At 38.9% G+C, this 22,956-nt stretch overlaps 1 protein-coding gene across 4 annotated transcripts in view; it reads right to left on the reverse strand.

Moving 5' to 3' along the window:
* DNAJC13 (DnaJ heat shock protein family (Hsp40) member C13) overlaps positions 1-22,956 on the reverse strand; it is a 189,560-nt gene that overhangs the window by 18,980 nt on the left and 147,624 nt on the right. For all 4 annotated transcript variants that reach the window (XR_010090773.1, XM_063452169.1, XM_063452170.1 and 1 more), the window contains 15 exons: positions 21,203-21,405; positions 20,536-20,620; positions 20,102-20,256; positions 18,179-18,224; positions 13,583-13,737; positions 13,070-13,271; positions 12,248-12,363; positions 11,316-11,394; positions 10,150-10,285; positions 6,924-7,105; positions 5,972-6,046; positions 2,450-2,569; positions 2,108-2,287; positions 1,278-1,445; positions 505-618 (listed from right to left, as the gene is read on the reverse strand). Coding sequence is in view for 3 of the 4 variants with exons in the window: in XM_063452169.1 (XP_063308239.1) it covers positions 505-618; positions 1,278-1,445; positions 2,108-2,287; positions 2,450-2,569; positions 5,972-6,046; positions 6,924-7,105; positions 10,150-10,285; positions 11,316-11,394; positions 12,248-12,363; positions 13,070-13,271; positions 13,583-13,737; positions 18,179-18,224; positions 20,102-20,256; positions 20,536-20,620; positions 21,203-21,405 (2,016 nt within the window). In the remaining variant the exon portion in view is untranslated. The remainder of the gene's footprint in view (positions 1-504; positions 619-1,277; positions 1,446-2,107; positions 2,288-2,449; positions 2,570-5,971; positions 6,047-6,923; positions 7,106-10,149; positions 10,286-11,315; positions 11,395-12,247; positions 12,364-13,069; positions 13,272-13,582; positions 13,738-18,178; positions 18,225-20,101; positions 20,257-20,535; positions 20,621-21,202; positions 21,406-22,956) is intronic.

The raw sequence follows: 22,956 nt of genomic DNA on the forward strand, positions 1-22,956 counted from the left end.
CTCTGAGGAAATATATTGCTACTTGTCTAGGCAATACTCTGCAACGAGACTATACTTAAATGTGAAATCACCACTTTAAATCAGTTTTGCCCTTAAACAAAACGATTTTCTTTGCAACAAGTACAACATATATGAGAAGTTGTATTTGGAATTCTTGACTTAAAGGGTTTAATAATAGCTACAGTACTGCCACTCCATACTGTGGAGACTCTAGTAATTAAAATTCTGTGATTCTGACTTCAGTAGTACAGAAAGAATTACGGTTAACAGAAGACGGAAAAAAGATCAGAAGGGGTTTTTCGCATGGTGTAGTTTAGATATAGGGAAAGAGTGGTTAAATCTTGATTAAGGAGGAGGATTCATTCATAGCTTATATATCTCAGTGGTATTTCAATTGACTAATTATCAGATGAAGGATATGTCACTAGCACTCTTCAGATCTCATCATAATCTCCTGCCAATATTAATAATGCAGATGTGTAGATCCCGATTGCAATGCCTTACCCGTCTGACCATGCTCTCCTGTTGAGATTCAAGAAACTCCAAAATCTCTGCCCTTGTGCTGTTGTTCCATATTAGATAAGGGCTTTCAGTATTACTGTTAAGCATTTTCAGAATCTGAATGGATAAAATTTAAATCAATAAGATTATAAACATGCTTAATATGATCTAAGACAAGATCACTACAATCCCATTGCACATTAGTATGATTCCTGTTGATATAGTAGATGGATTCAATAAGCATCAAAGCATGTTTTTTTTTTTCTTTAAGGTGAAACACAGACCGTTAAACATGTCAACTAATTGTCCCAATATATTACTAGTTGAATAGTATTTGATCTATGCATAAGATTGTAGAATAAGCAAAAACAAAACCAATCCAGTTTAGTGTTTTTCACTGTACTTTAGTATTTAGCTTGAATTTACCTCTATTAGAACAATTTACTAACGGGTTAAGAAAAATAAATAAGGATGGGTAGGTGTAACTCTGCCTTTGCTATTTCTCCAGTGAGGGCAGAGCTATGGGTGGTCGGGGACCTTTGTTCAGATAAAACAGTTTGTAAAAGTATTATTCAGTTATTGTGTCTAGAATATCCCTTTAAGATGTAGACCCTTAAAACATTTAGTTGTGGGTTAAAGATTAAAAAATAGAAGGGCTATAACAAAATTCACCTTTTTTCGAGATACAGCGACTGATAAAAGAATGTTTTCCGGCCTTTAAACCTAGCAAAAGCAACAGCAATATAAAAGAGAATCAATCTGTGTGTTACAGTTACCTCTGGAGGAGACGCCACAGAGAGTTTTCTTGCAATATACGGAGTGAGCATGCCAGCTAAACATTTTCTGATTGACGGATTTTCAGGTGTTTCTTGGTCTTCAGATAAATACCCACCCAGCCGGCTAACGGCAAGAAGGCTTAGTTTTGCAAGACTGTTGGCAACCTCCTATTGCAAGGAAGCAGAAAATAAAGCTCTAACACAATTCTTGCAAATAAATATTTGAACTTCTGTAACAGATCACTAGAGACTCTTGAGTCGGAATACATTTTATATATAGGACCATATGGTGTTTTAATCTGTAAACTATCGGAGATTACAATAGCAGTTGGTGTAAGTGACACATCTCAATATTCAACAAGGCAGCATATTGCTAATCTCCACGTACATCCAATTTTGTTAAGTGATTCTGAACAAGGTTTCATTTACTAATGGCTCAGATTGTAAACTCTAGAAACCAGGTATTATAATGTATCCATATGCAGTCTATCCACTATTATAATGTCTGTATAACTACTGCAAAATTCCTTAAATGTAATGTCACCTGTAGTGCTGAGAACACGGACTATGGCTATAGCTATAAACTATACACATGTTGTATAGCTCTTGTACCTCCTATACCGCCTTACTACCCTTATGTAACCTGTAAAGTAACAAATACTCAAAAACTCAATGACTGGGGACAAAATTAACTCGCAGCTCACCATTTACAGTGTTAATTAAAATTTTAGCACATGCGAGTATAATAAATAGGTGGGCATATGACACAGGGATTTGTTTTTCTTGCAGATCCACATCAACAGACTACATGAGTATGTGCATGTCTTTACCTGTTGATTAGTATCTTCATTCTTCTGAATTCCACTTTCCTCCAAAGTAAAGTCATAGTTGAAAGGGTAGACCAATAAATGCCACAAAATCCCTGCTTGAAACAAATGTGTCTGCAACCAGTAATCCACAGCAAAGGAGCTGACGCATTCCACTGCCAGAGCAGCCAGTCTTTGGACCTTCTGAAAATACGAGCAAATGATCACTGTGTTATCGTTCCAGTAGGTATTTATTAAGCACAATAGACTGTTGAAACATAATGAGAAACTAATCATAATTACTGGGTGGCTCTTTTCTTGATCTTTTCACCCACAATAAGTATGAGAGATAAAGATCAGCCCTACCTTGCCATAGTACAGAACCCTGCAAAGATCTTTGATGATGTTTGGCATCTCTGTAATCTTCTCTCTGCAGTCCTCAAACTGAGCTGCTACACTGTAGCACTTACATATATGGCTACAGACCTGTAAAGAGTACCAATTGGTTATATGCAACACAGGTTTGATAAGAATTTAAACAATTGATGGAGGGTTTTATATATATATATTTTTTTAAAAAAAAGTAAACTATTATCATGCTTTGAGAAACACTAATGAAAACGATAAGTGGATAAAAACAGGAGCGGATTAATAAAAACCAATAAAACTCAAAGTGAAGTATATACAAAAAAACTGTGTGAATGTCTCTTTAAGGTGCACAGAGTTACATGCAGACAAAAACACACTTTGCAAACTTTCTTATTAAAGTGCTTGTGCTATTAAAAACAGTGTGAATGTTACTGTGCAGCAACCAACACCGAATACAATTCAATATCCTTAAGTACTCCAATAAAGCCCGCAAGTTGGTGCACAAACTGATGTAAAAATAAATAAATGGTAAAAAGTATAAAAATACTATTTCTCAGATAAAGCCTTGCAGCTCTGGCAGCTGTCACAGCAGCTTGCACACAATCCCCGTCTCTCTTGCCTGACTGGACACTCCAATGAACGGTACTGTGTACTGCCATTTATGGGCATTGGTTAGCATTACTTAGCCACAGGTCTCTCTCTACACCAGGCCACACACAGCAGTATCCAGATCAGCTAGTCTAGCTTGATACTTAATATCTCTGGCTACGCAGGCACCCAGTGCAATTATTATGTTCTGTTGTTTTATCTTGTATCCCACACTGCATTGTGCTAATCTTGTCTTATTTCCCTTTATAAAAAAAAAAAAAAAAAAGAAAAGGGCAGATAATTGTCTACCTTGCTGGGTATAACTTACTATATTTTTATCTCTACTATAAAACAAGCAATGCCCACGATGTATTTATGCACATTAAAAATACTATTTCTTTTATATTGGTTTGCGCACCAACTCGTGGGTTTTATTACCATGCTTTAAGACACCAGGTAATGACCAGATATTGTTTAAAGTTAAATCACATTAAGTCCTATTGAATTATTAATAATATCTATCTTGACACTAATTAGTTGGCAATCAGTCAGATGTGGATGGTATTTAAAAGGAGCAAACACACAACACCTAAAATACTACACACAAATTGACACGCTACACTGCAACCCATCACTACAAATATTCAATCTCACTCTGCATTCATGCAATGGGCCACTAGTCACGCAATTATATAGTCATATTCATATATAGTTATATTCATCCACTGACATAATACACATAAATACATCCATGCAAATACGATCTACACAAAAGCAAAACACAGAACAAAGAACACCCCCAGAAACACACATTAATTCTAACACTAAACATGGAAATACATATTTACACACACAGATGCAAAATCACACTAAAAATAAAAAGAACAAAAATCTAAAAAAATGCATGTCTGAGCTATGGACCTGAACATAATTGTGCTAGGTCTGGACATTTCATCTTCTGGTAGACAATATGCAGTGTGGAAACTACTGTGTATATTCCAATGCTTTCTCTCGCCCAGAATGCAAGCTATACACAGGGCTGCCATCAGAAATTTTGGGGCCCCTGACAAAGCACAAGGTCTAGGCCCCCTTCCCGGGCCCGCCAACGCCCTACTAGTCCACTGACAATGATGCAGGATTGAATGTGGTGTGTATAGTGGAAGTGAATTAGAATGTGTGTAATGGATGTAGTGTTTGTGTGTATTAGATACTGTTTGTGCAGTGAATGCAGAGTGTGTGTTTGTGTAGCGGATGCAGTGTGTATAGTGAACGCAGTGTGTGTGAGTAGTGGATGTAGTGTGTGTACAGTGATGTAGTGTGTGTTTGTGTAGTGGATGTAGTGTTTGTATGTACTAGATGAAATGTGTTTAGTGGATGCAGTGTCTGTAGTGGATGTAGTGTGTGTATTAGACGCAGTGTCTGTGTATAGTGAATGCAGAGTGTTTCAATTTGTGGTGGATGTAGTGTGTGTACTGTGAATACAGGATGTTTGTGTAGAGGATGCTGTGTGTAAAGTTAATGCAGAGTGTGTGCATAGTTTAGTGAATGCAGAGTGTGTGTTAGTGTGTAATGAATGCAGAGTGTGTGTTAGTGTGTAGTGAATGCAGAGTGTGTCAGTGTAATGAATGCAGTGTGTGTGTTAGTGCAGTGAATGCAGAGTGTGTGTTAATGTGTAGTGAATGCAGAGAGTGGGTTAGTGTGTAGCAGATGCAGAGTGTGTGTTAGTGTAGTGAATGCAGTGTTAATGTGTAGTGAATCCAGAGAGTGTTTGAGTAGTGGATGTAGTGTGTGTACAGTGATGTAGTGTGTGTTTGTGTAGTGGATGTAGTGTTTGTATGTACTAGGTTAAATGTGTTTAGTGGATGCAGTGTCTGTAGTGGATGTAGTGTGTGCATTAGACGCAGTGTCTGTGTATAGTGAATGCAGAGGGTTTCAATTTGTGGTGGATGTAGTGTGTGTACTGTGAATACAGGATGTTTGTGTAGTGGATGCTGTGTGTACAGTTAATGCAGAGTGTGTGTCAGTATAGTGAATCCAGAGTGTGTGCATAGTTTAGTGATTGCAGAGTGTGTGTTAGTGTGTGTTAGTGTGTAATAAATGCAGAGTGTGTGTTAGGGTGTAGTGAATGCAGAGTGTGTCAGTGTAATGAATGTAGTGTGTGTGTAAATTTGTAGTGAATGCAGAGTGTGTGTTAATGTGTAGTGAATGCAGAGAGTGTGTTAGTGTAGTGAATGCAGAGAGTGTGTTAGTGTAGTGAATGCAGAGAGTGTGTTAGTGTAGTGAATGCAGAGTGTGTTTATGTGTAGTGAATGCAGAGAGTGTGTTAGTGTGTAGCGGATGCCGAGTGTGAGTTAGTGTAGTGAATGCAGAGTGTTAATGTGTAGTGAATGCAGTTTTCACATAAATGTATTTATTTTTTAATTTAATTAAATGTTATCCCCCCCCTCACTGCTTACCTGTGTCCAGGGAGGGGGGAGATTCCATCCCTGGTGGTCCAGTGGGGGGGAGGGGGGCCCGCTCCCTGTTACCACAGAGGGGGCCCAGGCAGCACACAGCTTCTTCTCTGCTCGTCTCTTCCAATAACTCTCGCGAGACCCGCGGAGCGTTGCCATGGCAACCAGGTCTCGCGAGAGTTATTAGAAGAGAGGAGAAGCTGTGTGCTGGGCCCCCTCTGCGGTAACAGGGAGCCGGGGGCCCGCGGCTGCCCACATAGATAGCGATATTCGCTATCTATGTGTGCAGAGGAAGAAAGTGGGGCCCAGGACTGCCAGAGCAGTCCGGGCTCCCCAGGGCCGCCAGGCCCGTGACAACCATCATGGTTGTCACCCCCTGATGGCGGCCCTGGCTATACATAATGGTTTGAGAAGTGTTGTAAATGAAAGTTACTGCTTGACAATTACAGCACTTCTGTTCTATATACTGATAAAGTACCTGCACAGGCATGTCATCTGGTTTGCTTGACCCAGTCAATACTGAAACACAGCGAGAGAAGGCATCTTGTAACACCTGAACAAAGAGAGAGCAAACAGACATATTACAACAAAGCACACATCAGCACACAGTGTATCACAGTTCGTTACATAAGGGGCTGCATAGCCATAGACTGGTCAAGAGTGCCCACGATGAACCCTGCCCACCGCCGAAAGAGCCTTCAAAGTGCACATCAGAACCAGAGTAGCATGGTCTGATTAATCACGTTTTCTTTTAAGATCAGGTGGATGTTTTGCTGCAAGTGCGCTGTTTACTTTGGAAAAAGATGGCAGCAGGATGCAGTACGGGGAGAAGACAGGCCAGCGGAGGCAGTGTATTGCTCTAGGCAACGTTCTGCTGCTAAACCTGGGACCCTGGCATTCATGTGGATGTTACTTTGACATGAACCATTTACCTATAGATTGTTGCAGACTACGTGTACTCCTTCACGGTAATGGTGTTCCCTGAAGGCCATGGCCTCTTTCAGCAGGATAATGCACCCTGCCACATTGCAAAAATTGTTCAGGAATGGTTTGAGGGACATGACAAAGAGTTCAAAGTGTTGCCTTGGCCTCCAAATTCCCCAGATCTCAATCAGATTGAACATCGGTGGGATGTGCTGGATCAGCAAATCTGGTCCATTGAGGACCCACCTCACAACTTGCAGGATTTAAAAGAATCTGCTGCTAATGTCTTGATGCCATATACCACAGGACACATTCAGAGGTCTTGTGGAGTTCTTGTCTTAACTCATCGGAGCTGGTTTTGCAGTTTGAGAGGCATGCAGGATATTAGGTCAGTGGCTTTAATATTGTGCCTGATCAGTGTAGGTTCCAACAGTACAACTGCAACACAAGCCGGGAGAGGGAGATATAGAGGGTAGAAATAAAAATGTTTTTCCTCTTGTCCATACCTCTATGCCATTTTCTCTTCGGAGTTCTTCTGCATTAAGTGCTGAGCAGTTAACAGTGTGGAAAGCCAACTCCGTTGAAGCAGGCAGCAGAGACAACTTTGAAAAGAGTTGTTCATCGCTTGTCTCCATGGTGATGGTCCTAATAAGCATGGGGTAACCTGCATACTTGTAAGGCTGAAGATCTTGAAAACAAAAACAACAGGATACAAATAAATATTACGCAAAAAAATAACCACATATGAAATCTAGGACAATGTTAATTTCAATCAGATGAAATATATCCTACCACGAATGCCCACAGCTAGATCTGCTCAAGCAATTTCCACAAACAGATTGTAACAGCAAAATATACTGGCATAGAACGTCTATTACATCAAAGATAAAGAAATAGAGATAAATCATTTAGAAGTAACACTGTCAATGGAGTGCAGTGTCTATGGTCCCTGGCAGTAGTGATGCAGGACTCTGCACCTATGGGCTTCAGGCATCTTAACAACTTCAATCTATTTAAGTGGTTATGGTGCTTATGGTTTTTCCTTTCATGTGAACCTACCTGCTGCTAAGAGGTATACAGCTTTAATCTATGTACTGTGCTGGTTAAAACACAAGGAAACATATAGATCACAGAAACTACCCAGAGTTGATTTACCATCTATTCTCCTATTGATATTATCAAAAACCAAGAACATATTTTTCCCTATTTTCTCATTAAAGGCTAGCAATATTCTCCATCTCTGATTATCCACTTTGGTTTTCCAAATTATATAACCACAAATAGGTGGCAGGTCACAAGCCTTTAATATCGCTTGTTAGATCACCCTGTGTAATTTGTATTGCAATTTTTACTTATTGCAATCTTTTATCTGTTATTTTAAATTCCAATAACATTGGAGAGTTTTAATTTTTTTATTTTGTAATTAATAAACCCCTTTTTTCTAGTAGTTTTACCCTACATTATTTTAATTATTTTTTTTGGGGGGGGGGGGGGGGGGGGGGGGGGTTTAAATAGAATTTTATATTGTTTGCATGTTAAATTCATGCTTTTGACCAAATATACAATGGACAAATATTATTATGCCTATTGGAATTTAAAAGATGTTTTAAAATCATGAATGTATAATTCAATATTGATTAAGTCTCATCTTTTCCCCCTTTCCCACGCATTGCCCTTCCAAAATATGGCCGAGAATACTCTTCTATAACATGAAGAGTATAGCAGAAGGAAGTGTGACGTCATTTCCGCTGGACGCCACACACACACACATCAAACTGAACCATCCAGCTAAAGACTATCTTTACAATGTGTGTGGCAGAGACATTACCATACTTAAACACCACAGGTCTATCCCCATCATCCACATCATAGCACTAGCCGAATGGAACGCAACGGCGCCATTTTGGCGCCGTATGCATTCCAAGCTGGAACGCACAAAATACCACACTGATTAACGCCGCGTCACTTACGGTATGATACGTGCATTTCAGAATGGTGACAGGAAATTGGTAATTGAACACACCAGGAAGTAACTTTCATTTAACAGACTACCTATATAAAGGAAACGCATAAGGACTTTCTCCACACTTCTGAAGAAGCCTGTAATAGGTGAAACGCGTAAAGTAGGATCCTTTGAAGCTATTGAACATTGTTTTTATTGTTTTTGTATAATAAATGGTATATTTTACATTTATATTCTCTTATTTTTTTATCTACATTTTTACTTCCTGGCACCATCACATTCCTAGGTGGGGATTATACCACCCACGCTGAATACACTAAAGCAAATTCTGCTCTAGTAAATGTGAGTACATTACTTTACTTTCTCTTTTTTATATTTAATGGTACTTAATTCACTATTGGAGCAGTCTTTTATGTTTTTACATATCAACTGTATATCGCATCCTATTTGAGATACCAGACGTCTACTTCCGCATAGATCCTTAGACGGGGATTGTTCCGTCCGTGCGCATTACAGCAGAGCTCTAATTTAGCTCTATCAAATGTGAGTGATATTACATAAGGTTATCCCAGTATTTCACTCACTGAATATACCATACTGCACTATTGTATTTCTTTATTTTATCTTTGAGGTCAATTGTGTGTACAACTCTAAAAATATTTGTGTACTTATATAAATTTATGTATATCGCTTGGGGCGCGGTCTCCTATTTTCTTCAACACAGAAACAGAATAGGTTTAAAAATATATGCAGAATTAAAAAAATAAATAAATAATAAGATATCTATAGTGCTACACATGAGTTTATTTGCTAATTTCTAAAAAGCCAGACAAGAAGCGCTACTTCTAGTGATGACCATATGAATGCTTGGATACCAGAGTATGTTTTATTAGGCAAATTGCCATTTATGCATTATTCCACTAATTTGTAACCAAATTCTGGAACAGAATTCACAATGTCTAGATGGAATAGATTATATAATACTGCTGGAAATGTTATATTTTCAAAATGTACACAAAATAAATACATATTGAGAATTATTACTGCTATGAAAGATACGTAGAGGTATGAGAGATTTTTAACTGCGGATAGGTTACTCCACATTTGGGATGCTCAACAGGAGAGGATGCACTGCAAATGGAATGGAGGTGGCAATGAAGAAGTGGAGAAGGAAATGGCTAACGATGGACAGCACTGTGGCTGTAAGGTACACACATCTGAAAGAGAATGGCATTGACCTTGGGCCCAATGGGTTTGAATGGGTGGTGCACAGACTATACCAGGCTTTGAACAGCACAAATGCTCATTGCAGGTGACACATCCACTAGAAGCCATTCATGTTCCACCCCACCAAAAAAAAAAATATTTAAGAAATTCCCAAAAGTGTATGGATGGAATATTCCTTCTGATTAACATTTTGACCCCAAAAAAAAAAAATCAACAATTCATCTGATACCACAAAAATGTATAGAGATAAATACCAAATAACTGTGAACAAATACCAATTTTCTCCTCAAAACTTCTCCTTTTAGCTGGAACATTTCATCCATCCCCAAAACCTTTATAGTGAATGTCAGCAATCTCCACAAGATAATCAAGTGAAGTTTCACAAAAAAAATCCTAGCGTTCACAAAGAGAAGCCCTCTATAGGATCCAGCAACGTAAGATAGAGGTTATGACATCAATACTGGACGAGTCCTACTGCACAGAGCCCAGCACATCCAGAACCCCTAGCCATTACCAGTGGCATTTCCATGACTTAATTTTACCTTCTTTGTGTCTGTTGAAAAGAATGCTTTGGGTCTTGAGAATCAAGATAATATTTTCTGGATCTGGTCCATCCACAATTTTGGCAGATTTTGTGCACAAGAACTCATATGCCTTATTGACTTTTTCAAACATATCCTGAAAAATAAAGCACCCAAATGGGATTAACCTCCTTCCTACTTTGCTTATTAGACAATGCCTTATTTCTGGCTGCACACCACTTTATCTATATATGGATCAAATGAGTTTCAGATTCCTATCACAGTTATTATTAGAAATAAATCTATAACAGCGATGTTGGAAGAATTGTTCCAACCTGCCAGTACATGTGCTAAAAGTTAATCCTTTGCATTCACTACCCATAATGGAATGCAGCAAAAAATAGGTAACATGATTGTAGACCGGCAACGTTTTGGCTCAATACGAGCCTTTCTCAAGCCTCCTGTTTGAGTCGAAAAACGTTGCCTGTCCAACTTTCATAAATTCTGCAGTTTGGGATATAGTCTGTGTGTGCCCGGATCACTTTCTTTTTGCCTACAATTTTTGAAGGATTGGCGGTCCCCTGTTCTGTGTGGCACCACAGAGTCCCCCCCCCCCCCCCAATTTTCTTTGATTGAGAGTGCCGTAACTTTAAATATACATGACGGCATCTCCTGTATTAAGTGAAGAATTTATACTGGGTGCAATCACACATCTGGCAAAATCACTGCACTCCTTCCTTCTTCGTAAAACCAAAACACAATTTTCTCTGCTACAGTCGGTAACAACAAATAAGGTGAGGCATTTCTGCCACTGCAACCACTCCACATCACAATATTGTGTTTTGGTACACATCGAATCCTTTTTCATTTACTCTTGAGGCATCATCTACAATGTAATTAACCTACACAGGGCTAGCATCAGTAACAGGGCAACTTTGTATCATCTATTTAGCATCCATTCGTGATACCCATCAATAAACCACAATCCCCATAGTACCCACCAAAATAAATGATATATCTGTCATACAACATTCTTGGAACACACAACAGTCAGTATTATAAAAAAAAATATAGAACTCAAAATCCAGACAGAACCTATACGTCAACTCTACGGCTCGCAATTACCACATATCTCTAAAACACAACACAGCAACACATCTTATTTTTTTTTAAAGTTCGACACATACCCTTCCTTCTGGGTTCTTGTCTGGGTGATATTTCTGAGCGAGTCTAAAATATGCTTTCCTTATCTTGCTCTCATCATGCCTTTAAAAAAAAAATATATATACATTTATTTATTTACAAGCAACAGGATGATTTCAACAGGAACGGTCACTTGTTCATGTTCTATTTAATGTATATTAAACATATAGCAAATAAACTAACAACCCAGTCTATTCCAGGCACTATAAGAGGAGAAGCAGTAACATTGTTTTGGTTCTTTCTCCTCCTTTCTCTACATTGATTGACAAGTGCAAAGGACAGAGCATATAGCATTGATTGACAGGGTGTCGAGAAGAGCTCAGCTCTAAGATAGAGATTTTATTATATTTTTGGACCCTGTAAACACAGATTTGGTATACATAAGGATAAGTAAATATAATACTTTAAATCACAGCAAAATACATTTCCCCTAAAATTATTCATTTTGCACCGTTGCAAAATTGTATTTGTATTCCTTCTCCAGTTTATGTGCAGTGTTGCACGCCCCCCTTAATTAATTCCCCTCCTGATAGGCAGCTATTAAATCTTTAGTTCATATATCTCTGTTCATATATTGTAGCGATCACTGAGCTGCACACCGGATAGAGATTCGTGTGAGATTTAGGGATAGACTTGAACTAATACACACTTAAAAGATGCAGCCTTGGATGCTCACTCAATATTACTGTGGTAATAGTTTTGTGTGAATGTTTCACTAAGCCCAGTAGTTATCATGTATGAGGCTATCAATAAGCCAAGTAAATTCAGACAGTGTGTAAGGTGTACGATTTGTGGCTATCATGATACCAAGTTATTTTCTGAATCTCATGTTCGGGAGTGTAAACAAAACTAATCACAAGTACAATTGTTTATTTACTTTTAACAAGATGCACATATAGGACACATTTTCACTTACTGGCCATGTCCCTTGAGAAGCCCAAGGACTTCGTAAGCTTCCTCTATAGACATGGTAGGAGGCTTTTTCTCTACCTCCTTTTTCCAGGAATCGAGAGTGTCCTTCAGCAATTTCACCTAAAGCAACAAAAAGCATATAGCATTAGTCCAATATCAATGCATATATCAACATTGCCCAGTCTGTTTTTTCCCCCCCACAAACTTTCTTCTGAATGTGGAATTTGATCAAATTTAAAGCACACAAAGGCTTGACTCACATGAACACTTCACTATTATGTAAATGTAACTTTTTTTAGCCCAAATACTTGAACTAAAAACAGAGCGGGCATGGAGAAATTTTAATGCAGCCATTTTGCCTAAAATCTAAAATTCACTTCAAAGTCCCAACAATTCCCAGTTTAGTGAATAAATACAGTAGTCAAACAGAGTATGAGCCTTCATAATGTAAGCCTCCGCTCATACCTGGCCTATGATTTTGTGCAAAAATGTGTTCCTCCCCTTCCTATGTCAGACAGCAATAAAAGTAAGTTCTTATAGAATGATGAACTAATAATAAGTGTACTCTAGCTGAAGGATTCTGATGTTATCGGCACCCTCTTTTATCCCTCAGATTAAGCAATCCAAACGAACGTAACCAACATAACAGAAGTAACCATGTGTTAAGAGATATGAAAACAGCTCAATATGCAAATGCAGTATATAACTTCCCTGCAATAAGTACATTCAGGGGAGATGCAAGATTTGACAAAACAACTGCATAATAATTTCCACCCAGCAAATGATGCAAGACTTTGAATTATTCCCAGCAGGATCAATAACTTACAGGATCCTTAATGGGCCAATCAGGAAAGCGGAGTGTATCGCAGAAATGCTTTAAGTAATAAATGTTGCAGAACAACTCATTCTCCAGTTGAGGATAATTGATGACTGGTATGGGACAGTACTGATAAAGTGCTCTAGTGTTGCTCTGGAGACGAGGACTGAAATCGGCCAAATGGGCAGCGATCTTCTCTATCATGAGTCGCCTGCAAATAATCAAGAAAGTGAATTATGGATCACATTACTATTACAGGCAATCAACAAAAAGGGGTTTAAAACTAAATCAAAATACGACTTCTGAACGCTTGCAAGAATATTGAGATCTTAAGTGGCCTAAAATACTTTAACAAAAATAATGTAATTGTCTTCATTTTCCTATGGACTGGAGGAACATTTAATACAGATAGTTCAACATCTATTTTTCAAGGGCTTTATAAGACATTAAGCTTTCAAAATATCGAAAGATTAAACCAGTAAGCAAATTCTCAAGCAGGTGAAATAAAAGGACAATCCATACCTCATCTCGCTGCTCCATATGGCTTCTGGAGTATCAAATTCTCCAAGGAAGATTTCTGAAAATTTTTCAGGCTCATAATTTTCAAGGTAGCACACCATGGCTTCTGGAAGAATATGGCCAAGAATACTTCTCTGAAAAATATCTGGTCCTTTGCTCTGTTGAGAGAGAAACAAAACATCAGTACACAATGGTACTATAAACTTAACATTTTAAATGGGTGTAAATTTTTACTACATACTGTTTAGTAATGCTATCTTTCTATATTACTAATATAAAACAAATGTACGGTTTGTTTTACAATAAAAAAAAAAAAAAAAAAACATTATAAGCTATTGTTCTTGCATAATTTGTGGTGTAAGAAGATCCCTTGTCCCTGTTGCTTATAATTGTAGTGATTTGTAAAGGATGTGCACCTATATGCAACAAGTCTAAAGGAAGGTATTGCTTGATGGAGGTTATTGGATTCTCCTCACTACATTGGTCAAGCCCCCACTTTAAAGGTTACTACAACCTGCTGTAGTGTTAAAGGAAAACTCCAGTGCCAGGAAAACAATCCGTTTTCCTTGCACTGGAGGGTCCCTCTCCCTCCCACCCCCCAATCCACGGTTACTAAAGGGGTGAAAACCCCTTCAGTAGGGGGGCGGGGCCTGACTGCAGAAGGGAGCAGACGTGTGCTGCTGAAGCTCCAGAGGCCACGCACAAAGCGACATAAAATCCGTTATACGGAACCTGCGATCCGACCCATATTGGCCACTAATCGACTCAGGGCACCGAGACCGGCAGAATGACACCTCTCCTGAGGCTGTACGCCAAAGTCCCGAATATCCAGCCGTCGCGGCCTACTCACGAGGTGGACACGGGGGAGGCGGCCGCTCTCCCGTCGCCGCAAAGCATGGAGAAGCTCAGTTCCGGCTCCCGTTCCCCCCCCATGGACCGGAGGGGGTTATCCCGGTCCCCACCAACCCAGCAAGTAAAGAGACACTGATTACAGCAGACTGCCCAGACTGGGGCCCTGGACGGGCTGGACCCAGCAAGATGGCGGAGGCTGTATCCCAGCCTACATTCACGCTGCCACAGCCGACCAACCTGGACAGGATATTCCAGAACTTCTGGGCCCGACTGGAACGACTCCTAACCGGGTCCTCCTCTGCAAATGGAGAGGAGACGAAGGAGGTGAGGAGAAGGGGAAGGAGTGGGCCGATCCCGGGTAAAGCTTGCCCCTCAACACCCACTGTACCCACTAAATACCCACCTGGGCCAGAGGTCCCACGGAGACATCCTCCACAGCTTCAGCCACCACGCCGAAAGCCCGCCCGCCGCTGGCGGCGGCGAAACACCAGGGCAACCCACGGCGCCCACCAGGGGAAAGACCCGGCTCACATAGACACCCGAGTCTGTGGCAAGAAGAAGCCGACCCCACAAGAGGCCTGGGGCTGGGGAAAAGCCCTCCCTTCCTCACGATCACTCAGCACTGACCAAACGTCGAGAGATGCTACATACAGTACACCCTCCACTCCAAGAGCAGCCATATACAGGCTTGGTGACCCACCTCAACGACTCCCATCACGCCCAGGAAGCCATCGCATCAAACTGCCGTCCAGAGGACCCTCACTGGGTACTGACTGCACCCCAACAGAGGGCATCGGCTAACAGGGGCAATACCACAAGCGCCCAATGTTCCGGCAACATGCAACCACAGCAGCAATGCAGCCGGACAATGTTGGGGATTAGCATTAATCGGACTTGACTGTACACTTAGACAATAATTTTCCATACTCTAATGCAAATCTTATAGTATGAAACCATTTCTCCACTCCATATGCCATGTTGTCATACTGCTATTGTGCTTTAGGCCTCAGTCTACAACCTATGTAAACTACAGGTCAATCTTACTATTATTAAGCGTATGATCTCTAGCCCTAGCCTATGAGACTTATTCATAGTTGTGTTTTAAAGCTTCATAGCCAGTTTATTAAACTATATGTTGATTGTTACGCGCTGAATTACTATACAATAACTACTCACACCTAATTTGAATAGCATGTTTACTATGCATAAACCCGCGACCTCTTAATTTGAACAGCATGTTTAATACGTATACACTCGTGACCTCTTAATTTGCATAGCATGTTTTCTATGTGTAAACTCGTGACCTCTTAATTTGAATAACATGTTTACTAAATTTAAACTCGTGACCTCTTAACTTGAATAGCATGTCTACTATATATATATAAACTCGCAACCTATCCTCTGGTAACTAAATATATATATAAAATTGTGCATTGTTCCTATGTACCCCGTTGTAACCTTTGTTTCGAATTGTGCAAGTGGACTGCCTTTGGGGCACCACGTGCTTGTATGTTATCTTAATATGCACTGCAAAAATAAATATTTACAAAAAAAAAAAAAAACCCCTTCAGTAACTTACCTGAGGCAGAGGTGATGTCCCTCGTCGCTGTCTCCTCCTCCGCGACGCTCCTACTCTCCATTGCGTCGGCCGGTGGGCGAGACTGATCCCGCCCACCGGCCGAGGAGACCTAATGCGCATGCGCATTAGCGCTCCCCATAGGAAAGCATTGAAAAAGATTTTCAATGCTTTCCTATGAGGAAATGAGCGACGCTGGAGGTCCTCACACAGTGTGAGGACGTCCAGCAACGCTCTAGCACAGATAATCTGTGCTATGAAGGAAGAAGTGACCTCTAGTGGCTGTCTAGGAGACAGCCACTAGAGGTGGAGTTTACCCTGCAAGGTAATTATTGCAGTTTATAAAAAACTGCTATAATTACACTTGCAGGGTTAAGAGTAGTGGGAGTTGGCACCCAGACCACTCCAATGAGCAGAAGTGGTCTGGGTGCCTGGAGTGTCCCTTTAATGATACCAGGATAACTAGCACCTTTCCCCATTAAAAAGACAAACTGTTTTGTAGTGGTTTGCCTCTTACTTGTTGCCATGTTTGCTCTATCATTATCAGCTTCTTTTGGAAGCACAACTATATTTCATGGCCTAGCGAAGGGTAAGACAAAGTTCAGCACTCTGCATATTGTGGACTACATCTCCCATAATGCTGTTAAAGCTATAATGCTGGCAAAGCATCAGGGGAAATGTAGTTCACAACATCTAGAGTGCCAAAGGTTGTCGTCCCTTGGCCTAGTGTAATAGACAAACGATGAACACGTTAAAGGGACAGTTATGCAAAGAAAAAAACTAAAATATAATCCAGAAAAAGCAAGCGCTCCTAATACAAAAGGAAAGGTTTATTCTACAAGGTATATAAACAAACAGGAGCAAACAAAAGCCAAAGAATAATCTTCCTTACATGTTTTGGGCCACGCGGTCCTTAGACATAGGAGCCAGTATAACCATTTAATCTTATTGAATTGATTCTAGTGCTTTGTATTCCCTGGCACTGTACCTCCAATCAGTGCTAAACCATTTTCAAGTAGTTTAACATTAAATACTAGCCACTCATAGCTGGCCAATAATTGGAGGTGTAGCTAAGGCACAGATTGCACACTTCTTTGTAGCCATACAAATCCAATGGAATGATGGTGACAGGGGATTACAGACACAACAACCATTTCACTAATATGAAGCAGTTACAGTACCTACAGTGTCCAATTAAGACAAAGAAACAGAAGGTGAAAAGCGTCTGGTACAAATTATTTTACAAAAGTGAATATTGCATAAAGAAAACTTTCAAAATAGAAACTAAATATTGTATCCCATGCAATTAAAAGTTTACACCTCCAAATGTGCTAAAGTTAGTGCTCAAGATCCATTCACTATAAGGACTAAAACAGCAGCCACCGTAAGCTGTAAACCAACCAGAGTTCAAACCTATGGGCTACCATTGTTACTTTCATTAAAGTGGTGGCTTTGGGCTGATCTCTCTCTCGTTCCCAGAACGCATACACAGTCAGTGGCTCTGCTGATCGCTTCACAGAGCCTGGTTTGCAAACATGTGACCTGTGTATAAAGCAAAAGCAGTGGTGGTATGGATGCTGGCAGTATAGAACGCAATTCCATTCATCATATAAGCTGAGTGGAATAGTGGCTTGGGATAAATTACTTATCCCATAAATCACCTGCCAGATGTCTATGTGATATGATCAGACCTCAAAGACTACAATAAGAAGTTTGTTGCTGGTTAAGTCAGGGTGGAGTTTGTCTGCTACTTACCCTTGCTGTGCACGTGATAGCTTGAGGAATTTTTACATTTTATTTTATGTTTTAGCGCATAAAGAGCAAGAATGAGAAAACCCAAGCGCTGTTTTTATTGACATGAAGAAAACAAAAAAACCTTCCACATCTGAAGACGGAAAAGTATTTTTTATTAACTATGTTTGATTGTCAGCCAATCAAAACATCACTAGAATTAATCTAAGAAAATCAGAGACCATCATGAAGCAAAGATTATAAAATACAACAGTCAGCCACCAGTTAATAAGATGCTGTATTCCTGTAGTAATAAATTAAATGCATATTGCTCGATATTGTTGATGTATATGTCAGAACTTCCCAAAAACTTTGCTTTTAAATTAGCAAAACAGTTAAGAGCTACTATTTGTCAAAATACACGTTTAATATGTCCTCACCTCTTCCGATCTAAATGCTTGTTTAGTGTGGGTGTACTTCAGAAATCTGAAACAAAACCAAAGAATCAAGTGAATCATTCTAAAGTTAATACAAGAATTTCACTCTAAATATTCTAAGCTGAATACAAACATCAAATAAGTTAAACATTCAAGAGGTTTTTCTGGGTGACTTTATTGGTCAAAGTATTCTTCTATTACCAGGAACTAATGACAATTTCAGAAAAAGCTCTCAATGTTAGTAAGTTTTGTAGAAGTATGTTTATATTAAGAGGATCTATTATTCAAACATAGGTCCAATCTCACATGTTGGAACAAGAGTTGCAGCTAGATGTTTGAAATAAAGTTCTATAATTTTAGGGTCTCAACTTGAATTGGTACTTTTACATATACACCTTACATAAAATACCACCAGGATATGTAACCTTATGTGTAAAGAAATAATTAAAAAAAAATCTGAATCAGAGTAAGACAAAACAGCCAATTAACAGACACTCCAAGCTGGATGGTACCACCAGCATTTCAACAATTCTATAGAAAAGAGCAAAGGAAAAAAAAGGATTTATTAGAAAAGTCAAGATTAGGTGCAGACCCTAAGTATTTGACCAGTGATAAGGTTTTTAGTTGTAATTCAGCATACTGAATATGAAATAAATCAACTGTAGTATTTACTTTTCTTTATTAAAAAGAACATACATTACTTAATTATTTTTAAACCAGCAAACACTTTTAAACAAATACAGTATAAATCAAAAACAAAGCAATGAAAACTTTATCAAGTATGTAAAACTCACTAAACGTTGGTCAGATTGCATTGTTTGTCACGCCTCTCAGTTAAGGGAGTTTCTTCAGCCTCACCCCTCCCATTCACCTACCCATTTCAGTTGCAGACCAGTCAATTAATGACATAAACAGGGAATCATTGTGCAGCAGCAGGAGAGAGAAACCCAAAAGAACAGCCTGCTCTGCATGAATAACACTGATCAGACTCCCTCTCATCTAGCCCTTTCAGGATGTTACAATGTGAAGAAACCTGCACGTGTGTAAATCTGTCAGGCATGCCCAATGCACTTTTAAAGCATTCCTAGGGATAGCACACCGGTTGGTTGAATCAGTTACCCCCCCCCCCCCCCTCCTCCACCAGAGTTGGTGTGGAAAGCAAACAGAAGAGGAAACAGGTAAATGTGAAACAAAACAAAAAAAATCATATTTATCTGCGGTTATCAGCCTGCAGTGTGTGGAAACTGTCTCATTCAAAGCATTTGAATGACAAAAGATGCATGTCCCTTTAAGTATGTTGAGAGAAAACCAGAACAGATTTCATAAGCAAATGCCACACCTAGAATCACATCTGTGCACAAACAATCAAAGATACAAGTGAGCAGCCAATAACCTTTAGTCACCTAAAATGTAAGGTCTGTAGATACAAATAACGGTAGTCCCTACACAATTCAAATACATACATGTATATAATAGTACAGCATGCACTGTATAATTTCACATAAATTATTCTACATGAGATGCACAAAATATCGCCTTCAGTGATAGTAGAGTGAAACGTCCCATATTACAGGAGTTTCAATAGCCAGGAAAACTGCTTTGAATTTTGATTAAGAAAAAATCTAAATTCATCATAAGCTAGACACAAACTGGCAAATTATGCAAATCTTGTGGTGTCCCATGATGCCATACTCTAATGTGGCGTGCATGGCATCAATGTAATGATATCACCATGCATAGCATTTCAAGAAAAAGATGTGTTTTACACTCCTTTCTACTGCACCTCACCCTAATAAACCTGGGTGAGGTGCAGTAGATGGTAAGTGTTTGTGGAAACATCACAAACGCAAGGGGACAGTTCTATGAAAAAAAAAAAAAAAAAGACTTCACTTCTCACTTGTGAGCAGTGACTCACTTCCTCCTTACCTTGCTACAGGAAGCACGTTGGAACCAGTGTACATCATAATAAAGAAGAACACTCCGGTGAGATAGAAACGAGGCAGCTGTGGGTTGTCTTGCATGATGTGATAGAGCAATATGGAAACCTTCTCAACCAGGATGGGGTCAAACGTCAGCAAAAGCTGAGGAATGAAATGGAAACAAAAGCTGCTAAAACCCAAGCAAGTCAACAGCATCTTGGCCACAGAAAATGAAAGGGGACCGTTCGAATGGTTAGTGGAAGGAAAAAGTTTAGAATGACTAAATGCTTCCAAACTTTCTTTCCTTTATGTATTTATAGTTAATGAATCTGAAAAACTGAAAAGAAATATGAAAGAAAGACAACTAAAACAAAGATCGCAGCCCAAAAAACAAAAGGGTGGAATGCGATTTGTTACTAAACCTCAAAATAAGGTGCTTACCTGAGTAAAATGGGGTAGGCAGGTGTTATCACTCAGCAGTCTCTTTACCTTTGGCAATGGTCTAATGATGGCATTATCCTGATCTCTGGAAAACACACGTTTCACTCTATTAAACATTTTGATAAAAACAATCTATACACCAATATTTTTCAATATATGTCACCATCGCCCCCCCCTCACCAGAAAATAAACAAAAAAATCTAAAACCTGTTTTGCATGTTTTCTTCGTCAGAGGATGAACTATTTATTTGCAAAAGCTGATCTAGCATCTGCAGCTACTATGGCTGTCCAATCCCAGACATCTCAGTGAGGTATCAATGTGAAATCTTTACAAGGTAGAGCTCTGGGCATTTGGACCTAAATTACCCATAGTCCGAGTCACTGTTTGGTAAAGTTCCATTCCACATTAGTAATTTCAATTTTATCCATATTTGGATGGCATTGATTGGCTTTCACCAAATTAACTACCTCAAATCTGTCGATTTTATATTGGGAAAATGAATTTTATGTATTTTATCCATTGTACCAGCACCCTTTAATAGCATTTCTTAACAACTTGTTTTGCACCTCATGAATGGGTACATGACAATAATTAATATGATACAAACATTTAAATTAAGAGAGAAGTCAAAATTCTGCAGAACGGTCATATCCATCTCTTCTTTACCTGCTAGGAAAGTATCCGCACATGGTGATGAGCATGTTAAGTATTAAGGTGGCAAGATCGGTCTCATTCAGCACAGCCTGTCCACTTGCCAACAAACACCACTTTAGCTGAGGAATTACTTGTAGAGGTCGCCAGCCATCCATACCCTGAGCCCAACAACGGGTTTTTGGACTGAGGATTCCTTTAGCCCAGAACTCTTGCATCTACCAAAATAATAGTTCTATTTCAATTATTGTTGACACCAATTCAGTCCTTCATATTCTAGTCATTAAATGACACCATTATAATCCACTACATGTATTAGGCAAAAGTACTATGATGATACAAACAGATCAATCGATAAACAGTTCTGTTGGTGTGTAGCAGCAACAATCCTGCCAAGGGTCTCTTCTCTTGGCTAGAGAAATGGTAATAAGTCACAGTAGGTGGAAGGTTTCACTTCAGATGGATATAGATCTAAGACAAAATTAATAAAAAAAGCTCAAATGGTTGAATATATTTCTATTCATGGACAGGAAAAAGTGTGGAATGCCACTTACATTAGGTGGAGCTTCATACCAGCTCTGAGATATAAACTTTGAAAAAGCCTTTTTTATGCGCTGAAAACGCGTTGGTGTTTTTATGATACTCTTTATTGCTTTTAAATAGTTAATAATGAAAAAAAAGTTCCCTCTTTATCCTTGCTCCTACATGCCTTCTCATCTGTGAATATTTTTCCAATTATATCCTTAGTGAGGATTTTATCCACTAAAGTAAAGCGCTGAGAATTTTTTTTGTCTACGGAGATCAGTATATTTTGTTTTTACATGACACCCCTGACTGCTCCTGATTGAAATATCCAAAAGTGGGGATTGTATTGGAGCTGTTCAGAGCTCTATTACACGCAAGTGCATAAACTATATACTTATATTATTCAAAATATGCCTTATATACTACACCATATTTTGTATCTGTACCCTGCTCTATGTTTCATGTCTTGGCGAGGACCAATATACAGTACAAGAAGATCTCTCACATATCCTTAGTTGGGGATTGTTCCTCCCAGGCCCAAAATCTCAGATCTGGTGTGGAGCTACACCTAATGTAAGTGGCACTCCACACCTATTTCTGTCCTAAAATAGAGATATACGCCACCATTGGACCTCTTTTGTTCTTTTTGTCCAACATATATATTCTTCTGAATCGAAACTATCTTCCTACTGTGAATTATATATAAATGTACTTCCTTATTTTTAACGCAAGTCGAACACTTTCATATATCAAATAAATATATATAAGTTTGTGGAAACATCACAAACTCAAAGGGACAGCTATATGAAGAAAAAAAAAGTATTAGACTTGCATTAAAAATAAGGAAGTACATCTAAGCTTCATTTATGTTTATATATTGTTATATGTACTTATCAAAAGAGCTACTCTTTAAAATCCTCACATGGTTAATAACAGATAAAAATCAAATATAAATGCTGTGAAATGAAACTCAGGAAACAGAAGAGACTGCAACAGTGTAGATTATATTAAATGAAGCATTTCACATTTACAGAGATTGTTTTCTGTTTCACAATTGGGATAAACAGTGCTTTATCCTAGTGGTACACCATTTTGTGTTTTTCTTTCACCTTTTGAAATGTTGTTTTTGCTTATACAGTTAGGAGCAACAACAAAAAAAAAAAAATTAAAATAAATAAATATATATATATATATATATATATATACACACACACACACACACACACACACACATATATATACAC

The sequence above is a fragment of the Pelobates fuscus genome, chromosome 4 (genome assembly GCF_036172605.1).
Source record: "Pelobates fuscus isolate aPelFus1 chromosome 4, aPelFus1.pri, whole genome shotgun sequence".
Classification (NCBI taxonomy): domain Eukaryota; kingdom Metazoa; phylum Chordata; class Amphibia; order Anura; family Pelobatidae; genus Pelobates; species Pelobates fuscus.